We start from the raw sequence: 14,454 nt of genomic DNA, 5'->3' as shown, positions 1-14,454 counted from the left end.
AGTTGTTTCCATGTACCCCCAAGACAAGCCTGCTTTATTTCATCTGTCAAGCATGTTTTGCTGTGTTTTGTGTTGGGTTTAATGACACATAAGCGGCTAAGGCTATCATGCGCCAAGCATGTCTTGCTGTCTGCTTTATTTCTAGTGCCGAATTTGTGGCAGAGCCCAAGCACACCACAGCGTTTGCAAACGTCAAGCCCGGTACCATTGCACCTTCCCAGATTCTCGGAATAACCACATGTTTTGTTGCGGAAGCAACACTACGCTAGGTGTGAGCGATTTCGCAAAACCATGGAGAGCCCCAACTGCGCATGCGCGAGGAATGAGTGACGTCGGAACAGGTGCCGTCACCGCTGCGCCAACAGTGCATTGTCCAAAAGGAGTGACGTCACACAGCGCATAGCTGCGGCGCTGAGGGCACCGTCAACTCCTCCGGGTGATTCAGAGGTGCCGCCGCTGCGATTGCCACGCCGTTGCCCAATTTATACTATCTGATTTTAAAACTGCCATACCAAATTTTTCTCGCGGTAGAGTCCACGTCCCTGCATTTCGCATACTGAACTCCCTCGCCGCACACCCGCCCCGCCACGTGGAGCTGATATGGGTGCCTGCCCACTCCGGGAATCCCGGGAACGAGACCGCCAACGCTTTAGCCCGAGGGCCTCTCAACCGAACACCGGCGGCCTCCGATCTGGGGTTTTCGCGGGAGCGCATGCACTCATTCAGTGAAATGACGCAGGCCTACAAAGCCGAGCGTCGACTCTACCCCCCCCCCCCCTTCCCTCCCCATCCCCTTATATACGCTCGCGCTATCACCAAGTCCAACAAACCCCTCCTGTACCCTCTGCCACCACCCCAAAGCCACTCTCGACCATATCCTTTTCCTCTGCGCGGCGGACCCTCCCCCGCGGGGCCTGGAGCACGTTACCACTTGGGAGGCATGGGAGACCCTACTGTGCTCCGAGGACCCGGCCAAGCAAGCCATCGCCGTAGGCCGGGCTGCCAGCGTCATGAGCTTCAAGGACATGAACGTTTGAGTGCAGTGGGGCCGTGCGGGGGCCCAGGGACCTACGTGTCCCAAACTCCCCAGTTTCAAATAGTTTTCACCACCACCACCACCGTTGCCCGCAGTTCTACTCGGGATGGCCATTGGTCAAACCACAGCCAATTTTTTGTATCCCCGGGCCGCACGATTCTTCTCCCTCCTTTATCCCTTCCATTACGGCGCGGGATCCGGTGTCCACCGAAATGTGATACAGATACTGCACCATTTCCTTTCCTCAAAAACCAATTTTAAATTTTCAGCTACATTTTTTTTGCTTTTATAATTTCCTCTTTTTCGTCTCGCTGCCGTCATTTAGTTACATATACAAAGGTACTTGTAAGTTTTGTAGCCTGAAATCTCAGTCCCATTTGCGGAAATGAGGCCTCCGCCTCATTTACGCAAGGGTCGAGGCCTCTCGCGCCGTCCGTTAGAAGAACGATGTCATAGGATATCATGCAACTTGTCTCCAGTTGGCCCCTTCGCCGCCACGACACAGTAAACCCTAACCCGCTCGTTTCGATCTTCCGTTCAGTCTCCCTGATGTAGAGCATAAATAGGAGTGGCGATAAAGGACATATATATAAGTCCCTATTCAATCGACTATTCCTGCACCTTCAATATCCTGCCTATTCAAAGCTATGAGAGAAGCCAATAGCCACAGAAACCAAGGGGCACAGGGGCTTTTTTTTAATTTGTTTATTTATTTTGAGGTGTTGATCAATTTAGAATATTACTGAATATGTTATCGCTTAAAGGTAATTCATTAGAAAAGCAGAAGAAAAAACAACCACATGCCGCCGGTGGGATCCGAACCCACGCCCTCCGAATTACGCGCCCGGTGCTCTACCTCTGAGCTACGGCGACTTTTTTTTTTCTTTATTTTCGAGATTGACATGAAAACAATAAGACAACTTCAGCTACACTTGAGCTGATACGGGTGAAGTTAAAATTTCTTAAGTTTCACTAGATCATCTAGTAGTGTTACCCACTGGGGTGGGTCACGCTGCGCTTGGTAACATTCCCGCAGATAAACAGCACTTTCAACAAAGTTCTCACGTGTACTACGAGTGTTTATATCAGCATGCCTTACTTGCATTCGCGTTTTCCACAAGCTGTGGAGGCCAAGAAGCATTAATAAGTCATAGGGTACCTCTTTGCGATCAACTGGTAGAAATCTGATCCCATAAGGGTGCAGTGGTAGTTCTTTCTTGATGGTTCTCTGCAGGACATCCCAGAAAAGTATGGCGTCCCAGCAGTCTAGGAAAACATGTTCAATTGTCTCCGGCTGCTTACATAACAGGCAATTTGTTGTCCATGGGACAAAGATTCCTTTTTCATGGAGCCAAGTTTTAACGGGTAGTGTATTATAGAGTGCAATTTGAAAAAGAATGTTTTCACTGTCGGCCGGACCGGCATCATTTTCACCCGTTTTAAAATATCCTGCCCTGGGCCTCCACGGTAAGGCGCACGATACAAAGGTGGCGGCAGCATAATATCAACCAGATCCTTATACAGCTTCTTTTTGGGAACGTTATACAGGTATTCTAGTGAGAAACGTACTTCCAACAACCTGAAGGAAAGGACGACCTCACGCAAATATCCGTTTACAGCACCACACATGCTTTCACACGATGACACAATGATTCCGGGGAGCAGCCTTTGCAACCGAATTTGCATAACAGTTCTCAAAAATATGTCATTTTGATCACGAAAGAAAATAAAGCGCGACACCACTTGACGCAAAAACAAATGAACCAGTCCAACGCCACCGCTTTTGACTGAAATAAACAAGTTTGTTCGCCTGGTTTTCTCCCAGGTCGACGCCCAAAGAAAAACTGCAAACACTCGGTGGATTTTTGAATATTTCTGCGCGACGCACAGAGCACATTCATCACGTACCATATCTTAGAAATCAAGAAAACATTGCACACAAAGGCACGTGAAAAGATTGACAGCTGCCTTCCTTGCCACGCGTCGGCTGTCAAATCTTCTGCTTTCGGGGGTATTTATGTTTACAAATAACCTAACCTTGAGAGTGTTCATCAGCGCCACCCACGTTCGTAAGCGGCGGACGTAGTACGTCCTGAGTTACCGCTGGTGTGACGTAGAACGCCATCGAACGGCGAGGGTGGAAGCTGTGTGAGAACCATGGAGGAAGGAAAGAACTAAGGAGAGGCCCTGACGTCACTTTATGTGAAGCCGCCCCGCAACCAGAAGTTGGCACGGCTTTCCTCACTATCTTGCTTCTCCACTGAGCTACGGGGCGGGGATCGCGCGCGGCTCGCAAGCGCTTCGTAAAAGAAAGGTATCAAAAAACCGCGGCGCTCGGGTAGATCGCTGCAACACGGCGGTGAGGCAGATGTCGAGCCGCAACACGTGGCGGCTCTTCCGAGCCCTCATCAACCCAACACATACCCGCACAGAAACGCAGAAGCAACTACACAAAGCCATGCACGCATTCCAAGGAGTTGGCACTCCAACGCAGTTGGCACAGGCACTCCGGGATCGCTACCTGTGCACAACGCAGGACGCCCGCATATCGGCCTACTCCTACGCCGGCAGGGAAAACTCGGAGTTGGACAAGCCTTTCCAGCTTCACGATCTGCGGGCGGGTCTGGCCAAAATGAAGAGGGGCACCACGCCGGGCCGGGACAAGGTCACCGTCAAACTTTTGGCGAACCTTCCTGAATCAGCGTACCAGTGCCTTCTAGAATACATCAATGTGATCTGGACGGGGGAAACCCCGCTCCCCATTGACTGGAAGACGGCTCTTGTCACCTTCATCCCGAAGGCCGGCAAACCATCGACACGGACAACCTCCGCCCCATCTCTCTCACCTCGTGTGTGGGAAAATTGATGGAGACGATGGTGCGGGATCGGCTGTCCGAGTACCTCGAACAACACAACACCTTCGCGGACACCATGTTCGGATTTCGCCCACATAGATCCGCACAGGATGTCCTGCTCCAACTCGACCGCGAAATCTTGAACCCCATTACACACCCCCAAAACGATAAAATTGTCCCTGCGCTCGACCTGAAAGGAGCGTCCGATAACGTAACTCACGAGGTCATACTCACACATTTGAGTCAAACTCACGGCGGCGCCAATACCTTCAATTACGTTAAACAATTTCTCACGGACAGACTGTCCTACATCCGAATACAGGACGAAGAGCACGGACCTTTCCTGCTCGGCACGAGGGGGACTCCACAAGGCGCGGTGCTGTCCCCTCTGCTATTCAACATTGCCATGATGCGCCTACCCGCCCTGCTTGGTGCGGTCGAAGGGGTCCAGCACGCGCTATACGCCGACGACATCACCATCTGGGCTACGCAAGGACGCCTGGGGGATATGGAGACTAGCCTGCAAACGGCCGCCAGCATAGTGGACCGCTATGCTCAAGACTGTGGTTTGCAATGCTCCCCGCAGAAATCGGAATTCGTGCATTTACGTCCCTCGCGCACATGCTCGACCCAAATCAATCTCTCGTTGCAAAGCGGTCCCATTCGCGAATCCAAGGAAATCAGAGTCCTTGGACTCTTCATACACAACCAGCGACGCTGCGACACAACACTCGCCAAGCTCCGGCAGGTGGGGGACCAGGTGGGCCGCATGGTCCGCCGGGTTTCTAACAAGCGCGGTGGGTTACGATGCAAAGACGCCTTGCGGCTGGCGAACGCATTCGTGACCAGTCGAATCTTGCATTCGACTCCCTACCTCCACCTGCGGAAACAGGAGGACTCCCTCGAGGTCATCCTCCGCAAAATCATGAAACGAGCGCTGGACCTCCCAGTTTCTACCTCTACCAGCCGCCTTATGGCACTGGGGATGGTGAACACTTTTAGGGAGCTTCGGGAGGCCCACCTCAACAACCAATACACTCGTCTCACAAAGACAGGGTCGGGTCGCCGCCTTTTAGCCCGACTACACATCCAGCACACTCAATTCACAGAGGAGAGATGCCGCCTTCCCGTACACTGGAGACGCGCCCCCCACGTGCGGCCTCTCCCCACCAATATGTCCAAAGAGGATCATAATGGCAGGCGCCTGGCGCGGGCGGAAGCCTTGGACCGCCATTTTCGGAGCAAACCAGGAGTCTTCTACGTGGACGCGTCCGGCCCGGACTCCAGGGGATGGTACACGGCCGCGGTCGTCCACGAGGGTAAAACAGTAGACGCCCTTACTTTCAAGGCCCAGTCAGCAATTCACGCAGAAGAGGTTTGGCAGCCTCTGACACCTCCTCCAAATACATAATCACCGATTCACGAGGGGCTTGTCGAAACGTCACGCAAGGGTGGGTTACTCCCCTAGCTTATCGTACGTATTTACCAAAATTGTAGCCGAGACTCGGATCCCGCGCACCGATCTATCGTTTGGGCTCCAGGTCACCAAGGCGTCCACGGAAATGAGGCAGCCGACGCCGCCGCCCGCGCGCTCTCTCTCCGGGCATTTCCCACGGGACCCGACGCCGACCAGGACTTCCATTTCAATCCGATTTACACTTTTAAGGAAATACGCGATTATTACAAATCCACGCACCAAACTCTTCCCACCCCATGCAAAGGGCTGGGGAAGGTCAACGAGCGGGTACTCCTGCGCCTGCTCACCAACACGATGTTGTGCCCGGCAATTCTAAAGCATTTCGATCCTAAATTAGACGGGCGGTGCTCACACTGTGGGGAGGTGTCTGACACCTACCACATTGTGTGGGCCTGCCAGCAGATCCCGAACCCCACCTGAAAGGACTGGGAGGCGACCCTGTCCGGTTGCTGCACCCTCGAGGCCCAAAGGGCCTTAAAGGGCCACGGACCACCCCAGCTCAGCAGACACTCTCTACCTCTCTTTCAGCGAGCCTCCTCTCCTTCCATTCCCTCCTCGAAATTTTTCTCTCCCGCTCCTCGTCGAGTAGGCTCGGCAAGGCAAAATCACCCCTTCCTTCTCCGGTGTAAGCCGGAGGCGTGGTGTCTGGGGAGTGCGTCACAGGGCGACGTCATGGCCCCGCCTTCAATAGAATTCTTTTCTTGGTTTTTGCATTTTCTCCGCACACTGAACGATCGAGAGGCGCGATCGGCTCGACCACCTAGACTTGTTAGCGAGCGCATCCTTTCATACATCTGTTTGTCATTCCCAGTTAACGAGCCACCTTTTCATTTTCTTTTAGGCCTCCCCACCGTTTCACGAGCGGAGGGGCGGAAGTCGGTTGTGTTCGAAACACACGGCGAAGCACGGACCCGGCAACCGCCCGTTTGCTTTTCTCCATGCGTGTTTGTGTTCTGTGTGTTTGTGTCTTTTCTCGGCTCCAAAGCATATGTCATTCATTGGAGTCAAGGCGTACGCAAGATGCACGAAAGATAAGCGGTATGTGTGCGGAGCGGTAAAGTGGGCGAGCGAGGGAAAGGCTCTGCTGCACTACTAATTAAAACCTTGTTTTGGGGGGCTCGCATAGAAGAAAAGAAACTGAGAAGGGAGCGCGCACGCAGAGCGTCTCGTGACGGGATCACGGCGGGGGGGGGGCGAGCGAACTCCCTCAGTTTTACTGTTTCTTTACTTTTTATGGCTAGGGTTCAAGGCTGTCTCCGCACGCTCCCTCCGCAGTTTTTTTTTTTGTTCCTTCATGCGGGTTTGTAGGCATGAGCCAGAACAGAAGGCGCTGCGGAAAGCGTTGTGCAGACGACGCGACGCCAAGGCTACGCCCAACCTTCTCCCGTCAGTCAGAACGATGCACCAATGGAGTGCCTTTAGCCCCCCTTGACGTCAACGGGGTGCAGAGTAGTGGGCCGGGCCCGTTTTTGAAGGAAGGAAAGAACGAATGGGCTTTGATTTGAATTTTCGCAGCTTTTCGGGGCGCGCATGGCTCTAGTATTTTGCAGAGGTTATCTTCGATGCCTCATCTATGCAGTGGGCTTGTTTTTCAAAAATGTCCGGACCCTGGTCAGTGGCCCTTTAACGCAGCGCGCCCGGGCTGCGGCAAACGCCAATGGTGTGCCTGACTAGGCATCCCACCTAGTGGTTGTAAGGGCGTGACCCTTCAGGTCACGACCCCCAACACCTCTCTCTATGATTAATAAATGTTTTCACCACCACCACCCCCGCCGCTAAACTCCTACACCTCCCTCCCCGCAAACACGCACCTAGACACAGACCGGCGCACAGGTGCGGTGAACCTTTTCCGATGCCAGGCGAAGAAAGACTACATTGCGCGCCGCTTATAGCTCAGCTCACCATACTCCTCGGGCTACCGTACACCCGCCGTGTGGCCTTCGAAACGCAGCTCAGCATCGCCGAGAGCGGCTTCATGTTTCTGTGCTGTTTGGTGAGGTGCGAAAGTTCGCTGATCAAAACAATCAACGCTTTTTCGCGTGTCGAAGCGCGGTTCCGGAGTGCCACCTTTTCGCGAGATTCATTTCAATGCATGTTTCAATGCATCGATCGCTCCGCGTAACGACACCAAGTTTGACGAGCAAAATATCAAATGAGCGGTTATTTGCTGCATTTAAAAGCAATCTTAGATGCGTGTGTAACGTCACGACGCCAGGCATGTAGACTTTAACACGCAAGGCCGAACACACCGTGCCGAAAGCCCGTCCACCGCCACCGAGAAACACTCGGGCCCCTAGCAACAACGACGCTAACGACGCCGTACGCCGTTGCTAGTGGCCCGAGTTTTCTTAGCAACAACGACAACGTTGCTAGTGGCCCGATTTTTTAAGCTTAAATTTTGACGTCACTTCCGCTGCCAGAACCGAGGCCCTCGAGACGATATGCGAAATGCGCAGCGCCATCTCTCGGCGCTCCGAGAACTAAGTCCTCCATGTTGGTACGGTACAGAAAACGAAACCGCTGCCCAGCGTTGGGTTAAAACGGCTGCGCTTCGTTTGAAAAGTAAAATGCCGATGCAGTGTTGCGCTACCCTCTCCACTTGGAAAAGACACTACAATGCGTGCCAGAACTAGGTGTGTTCCAGCTTTTCTATTTTTTTACTCCGTCCCAACGTTTTAGTAACACAAAACGCCATGCGAGGTATCATGTGTCAGCACGCGGATCAGTGCGCAGCTTTCGCTTTCTGCGCTGATTTTTGACAAATCTCTCGAGGTGATTTGCGTTTAAATTAAGATAAGGACCACAGCCTTTGTTGTCTCTGATCAAAATTAGAAGCCGATTTCGTGCATTTATCAACTCTCCGGTCGGGCGTGAATATATATAGACGCATACTTAATAGAGAAGGTAATTTTTTTGAGCGGGCCAATCGCTCGTGCCGTGGCGAAATAAGTTGACTCGAAGAACCATATGCCGATTACTGCTTAGTTTGCTACGTGTTCAGTTAAGTTTTTCCCGTGTTCAATGAGTTTTAGAAGGGCGAGTAAACTCTCTGGACCATACGCATATGTTATGCGCGTTAAGGAGTCTTTAATTGTGAAGCAATACACCCTACGTATAAAAACTGAGGTGCGAATGCTTCATTTCTTGAGGATTCCTATACCTTCGATATCTGCGGCGACGAAAATCTAAAAAAAAAAGAAGCGAATAATATACCTACTTTATTATGAAGGAGGGACGCATTTCTAAGCTTGAAAGTACGTGCAACAGTGTTCTGAAAACGCTTCAGGCCATCAGATTTTATTATCGTTGTGGCAAGCTCCAACAGCTTGCTTCGCAACAAAGCCATTTGTCCAAGTTTGGGAGTAAGCTAATTAAGTTTCGGAAGCAACCGAACATGCTAATTTCGCCCCTGCACACACAGCTTAACCAGCGTATCGAGTCCGTGCATGCACCTACAGCTGTAGCATCTTTCTCTAATCAAGCCGCCGCGGTGGCTCAGTGCTCATCAGTGAAAAAAAAAGCTGAGTCTTTGCTTACAATATTTTTAACTATATTTGCATGCCTACTTTCCTCTTGTTAATGTCGACTGACTGCGTCTTAAGCAGGACGCGGTTTCAACGAATTGTGGCGAAAATCAACCGACGCCGGGCTCTGAAACGGTGACGTTGAAAACCGCGGATGCGCATTGCACATTACAGTAAAGGAATCGAATTACGCAGCTGGTCAAGGGTCTTGTATGACTATACTGCAATGCATGATGGTGGTGGTGGTGAAAAACTTTAATCAAAGAGAGCTTGAGGGTTAAAAAAAAAAATAACCCTGCTGCATGGTCGGTATCCTTAGTCCGGGACACCGCATGACGAGGCCCCGTCTCGCGCCCGCTTGACCAGAGCCCTTTGGGACTCCAGTGTGGAGCAGTTGAGGAGGGCAGTCTCCCATGCCTCTCGGGTGGGGGTGGGGGAGGGGGGAAGGTCCTGGCGTCGGCGCGAGCGAAAGTTAGCACTGTCACAGAAGTTTGTCAACACACGTGCGCACTCACCGCAGAATAACCGCTCGCTACCCTACCAGATGAATTCGCGTCCACCTGGGAATAAAATAGCCATGATAATGCGTGACGCTATAACTGGTGCTTTAATGCGAGCATTAAAACGACAACAGCACACGGTCACGGTTCGACTTTCCAACCCACTTCCGAGTGCCGATTATTGCGATCATCAGCGCCAGACTTCAAGCGAAGCTGAGGACGCGGTAGGAGTAAGCTGGCGCTTATTGAAAGCACCTACATTTGGTCAAAGATCAGCTGTGAAAACAACGCAGCAGCTGAAGCTTGCCTGTTGAAATTCCACTCGCAAGAAGAAAGTACGCATAGCAAACGATGCACCAGCTCGACGAGCTCGACCGAGCCAAGATGGAAACCGGAAGTTGTGGGCGCGGTGTTGCCAGACCGCCAAGCAATTTCGCATATTGTCTATTAAGCAAACAAGGGAAGGGGAATGAGGGGCTCGTTATAAATATGAGAGAAGCCAACAGCCACAGAAACCAAGGGGCACATGTTGTTTTCCTTGTAACTTCTTGTAATAAACACATTGTGTCACAGCTCACACCCTATTTGCAATAACAGGGCGAGCTTTACATTGTCACAAGCCCCTTCGATGTCTAATAATCCACAGCGGTCGTTCTCGCAGCTATTTCGATGCACTGTGTAAAATCAAGCTGTCCATCTTTATTTGTCTTAATCCATTTCGCGGTTCTCCCAAAACTACAGTCACTAGTGTTTACGGATGGCAGCGCTATCTAGAAGTGAAAAATAAAAGCTGTTACTTGATAACGTTATTATGTTTTGAAAGCAGTTTTTTTTCTTCTTTTTCTTCTTGTACTTCCTAATTTACCTTTTGAGGATCTGTTTCATTAATTTTTTTTTTGCCAGAAGGTTGTTTGTTTACTAATAATTTATAACTTTGGAACTGAAACACAGTTTGCGCATAAACGATGGTTTGCGCCATTGGTAGTGTCGCTGCAATCTGTAAACCTAAATTTTGGCCAACTTGAACCACCGTTTTTTTATGCATGAACCCTATGGGTATCTTAACTGTAGTATTCTTGGTGGCTCTGTGTAGAGCAGCAAACGGTTGCATATCAATCAGTCGCCGCCGGCGCGTGCACCGCGGTAGTTGTGGCAGTGGAGCGCGCTATCGTGATTCGTGGCTGCGCGTGCTCGCGTTCCATCTGCCACAAAGACGGCGACAGCAGTGGGTGCCATGCCGTGGTGAACTCTAAAGGTAAGGCACGGCGGGTTTATTTCTCGCATAATAAGCAGACTGTAATGAATTGTTAGTTTGCTAATCGTCTTTTTGCGCGCGGTCTTGCAATGCTTTCCTTGATGACGGTTACAGGGTGACACATATTCGCACACACCGTCGCGTTCGTTCTGCTGCCGCCTAGCTGCCGAACGTTTCGGGCCTCCCGATTTTTATGCTTACCCGATGCAGTCGGCACAGCATGCTTTGTCATGCCGCACCGGTCGCGCTACTGATGACAGCTGTGATCATTCATTTGATACAGCCTTCAAGCGTTCACATGTAACTGACGTGGCTCAGTTCTGGCTACTTCGAGGATGTTCTTAACTGTTGCTGCTGTAGTAGTGAGGACCCGTGCAGCCCGATCGCATGCATTTTCAGAGCTGTTCGTCGTCTCTTCTGTCAAACTGCGTCTTTGCGTGAGCGCTGGTTAGGTTAGCGACATCGATATTTTTAGTTCGATTGTACGAACTGGCGGACGTTCGATCTTGTTTAGAGGCATGGCAAATCTGGGGCTGATTTGCAGTTTTTAGGGTGTATTCCGTTATAAGTTACGGCCTTTTATTGTGGCTCACCCGAGTGTTTCAGATGAGTCTCACGGCCCATATCGCCCATATGATTACAGGCGGGGAATGCAGTTGCGGAAAAGCAGTACAGACCAGCCGGTGTCGCTGCGCATTTTTGCCTTTTTCATAAAAGCGAAGGATTTTTTTTTTTCGCATATTCGAAGTTGCTATGTGTCACTTCTCGCATGAAACGTTTACGAGTACTTGCCTTTGGGAAAGAAATCCGCCGTTTTCGAAAGATGTAGCGCCCTCTGGGGAGAGGCGAAAATCCGTGTGCTAGTGGGTGAAATCGAACGCTCGTGGGAGAGGCAGGCGCGATCTGGTTCGACAAGGAACCACCTGTGCAAGCGTAAGTGGCAAGTGTGCAAGCACTTGCTTACACGTGTTTTAAAATAAGTGTTTTTCATATCTACATAATATGAAACAGGAAACAGGAAAAAGCACAAGAACGCACCCAGACAAACATTCTGCATGTTGTCGGTGGATATGGAAGAGCAAGAAACAACATTCTGTAATTAGATTATGTGGTCACAACTGCTTTCTAAGTGACAGCTCGAACAATGCTTGCTGCTAACCTAGGGGGGGGGGGGGGGGGGGGAGAGGCCAGAGGCTCTTGCTTTTTTTCCACACATCCCCCTCTTTGGACCTGCCCAGTTGCCTGGGTAATGGACTCTGTTGTCAGGTTATGCAGAGCTGGTACAGGAATTGCTCATTGCACAGAGCAGTAGAGAGAGGATGCTTGAAGTGCACATCGAGGCCGACTATCAGACTTGCTTGTTGTTCCATGGTATGGTTTGCTGCCTTATCTTACCGGTTTCTTGCTGGTATCTTACCGGTACTCACCTATGGGGCAGAACCGTGGAGGCTAACGAGAAGGGTTCAGCTCAAGCTAAGGACAACGCAGTGAGCTACGGAAAGATAAATGATAGTAGGTGTAACGTTAAGAGATCGGAAGTGGGCGGAGTGGGTGAGAGAACAAACGCGGGTTAATGACATCCAAGTTGAAATCAAGAGGAAGAAATGGGCTTGGGCAGGGCATGTAATGCGAAGGCAAGATGACTGGTGGTCCTTAAGGGTGACGGAGTGGATTCCAAGGGAAGGCAAGCGTAGCAGGGGGCGGCAGAAAGTTAGGTGGGCAGGTGAGATTAAGAAGTTTGCAGGGATATGGTTGCCGCTACTAGAAAAGGACAGGGTTAATTGGAGAGACATGGGAGAGGCCTTTGCCCTGCAGTGGGCGTAGTCAGGCTGATGATGATGATGAAGGTGGTGGTTTGCTGCGTGACCTGCAGGCCTGGAAAACCACTGGCTGATGGCATTTTGTTTTTGAGTTTTGACGTGCCATGTCTGGAGATATTCACAAAAACCTTTTGAGGTACAACTGGTGACATACACATTGTAGCTATTGGTGTTTATAGTCCAACGTGAAAAACCTTAGGCCTAATCAACATTTCTAGGTACTATGTGGACTTGAGTGAATGAAGGGGCTTGCTGCAGCATATATCTTAAGGCTTCTAATGCTGTTTTGGCTTTCCTTCATTATTTGTGGCCCCCCTATTTGTCTATTTGTCATTTCCTGTATTCTTCATTGCAGGTACCATTGTGTTGAGCCTTTTGCTGTTTGTGGGCAACTGATAATAATGAGTAATGATAAAATAATTTAGTGTGTACAACAGAAAACACATTCACTGTACATTGCACTGGAGGATAAAGTTATGGTGGAAAGGGTGTATACAGAAGCAGCAGCATGGTCAGTGAACAATATTAGAACCTCTTACAGGGGGGGCTAGGTGTTTTTAGGCCTGTAGATGCTAAGAATTTTATACTCTTCGGTGATGGAGTTCAATTTAAGACCAAAAACTTCGGAAGGGAGCAAGTCAACTGCTAAGCTGCCATTCATGGAAGGAGAACACCCAGGAGTGCGAACTCCATCGGGGCCGTCCTGAGCAAACAGTCTGATCATGTCATGCGAAAAGCAAACACCAGTAGAACCGTACACATTAACAGTGACTAGCCACACTAAATACAAGGTAACCAATCTGCATTATTCACAGTGAAAATGCTCGCTGAATAAGTTTCAAAGTTTGTTTCCCATCTAACAATACAGATGGAGTAATCATAGAAATTGCTGCCCTTAAGCAGTTTGACGAGTCCGCGATCCTAATGATTGGCAGGGAGGCAGCATGAGAGTTTATACAATTTTAAAAACAAGCACATCAAGGAAACACCAAAGAATGCTCAAAACAGCAATATGTATACATAAGGAAATTTAAACCACGTTATTAAAAAACAAATTATGAAGTTCTCGGTGTGAACAGGAAAACAAATCGAAATTAATGTGGATATGCCTATTTAGAAGAGATGGAAGAGTGTATTGAGAGCATTCTTTAACAAGATTTAGTCGGGGTGTCGGCACTGTCCATTCTTCGCCATGTTTGTTGGATACACCGATTCTTTTTTCTTTAGTTCTGCTAAATTGTTAAGGTTTGTTATATTATTCTTGATTTCTGTTTTGAAAGTGACACTAAGGCGATACAATGATTATGTGCTTTAATGACTCTGGAACGACGAAAGAAAGTTGCACCTGGATGTCGGGACGGTGAATTAAATATATGTATTTCGGAGATATTTTTGCATTAAGGGGGGGAAGAGGGTCTTTGAAATAAATTTTTATTAAGAAAGTCACAACTATGAAATCTTAAGGGAACATGCATTTTTGCATGCTGATTACAAATATGTAATTTAATTTTATCTACAAGTCCTTGTGCACTTATGCAATATGTTAGGTAACTTTTGCTGATAGTTTCAAAGAAATTCTGCTGCAGGGAACTTGTTAGATTCCATGCCATTGGTTTCTCTTAACGTCAAACTGTGCAATAAGGGTAAAATTATCATCCTGACTGTTATAGAAAGTGAGTTATAGGGTTTTGAAATCATCAGTTTCTTCCCGTTTGTGAAGTGGCAAATTCAGAACCCTGCAACTTGACTTCTACGATAGGCAGGATAATAATTTTGCTCTTATTGTATAGTCTGATGTCAAGACAAGCCAATGGCATGTGTCCTAGCAAGTTTCCTGCAGCAAACTTTATTGAAAGCTCTTGGCAAAAAGTTAAATAACATATTATATAAGTGCGCAAGGACTTGCTTTACATAAAATTACATATTTGGAATCAGCATGCAAAAGTACATGATTCTTCGATGCCATTATTGTGGCTTCATTAACAAA

At 49.3% G+C, this 14,454-nt stretch overlaps 1 protein-coding gene across 1 annotated transcript in view; it reads left to right on the top strand.

Annotated features, from left to right (window-relative positions):
* Window positions 1–4,442: 4,442 nt before the first annotated feature.
* Window positions 4,443–14,454, top strand: part of LOC149355611 (uncharacterized) — a 47,213-nt gene continuing 37,201 nt past the window's right edge. Inside the window, exons 1-2 of the mRNA XM_089576146.1 lie at window positions 4,443–4,457; window positions 11,512–11,580. Coding sequence (XP_089432272.1) covers window positions 4,443–4,457; window positions 11,512–11,580 — 84 coding nt within the window. The remainder of the gene's footprint in view (window positions 4,458–11,511; window positions 11,581–14,454) is intronic.

This window comes from Amblyomma mixtum, chromosome 3 (assembly GCF_055824585.1).
Source record: "Amblyomma mixtum isolate Tamu chromosome 3, ASM5582458v1, whole genome shotgun sequence".
Taxonomy (NCBI): domain Eukaryota; kingdom Metazoa; phylum Arthropoda; class Arachnida; order Ixodida; family Ixodidae; genus Amblyomma; species Amblyomma mixtum.
This window is presented reverse-complemented; position numbering and strand designations above follow the sequence as displayed.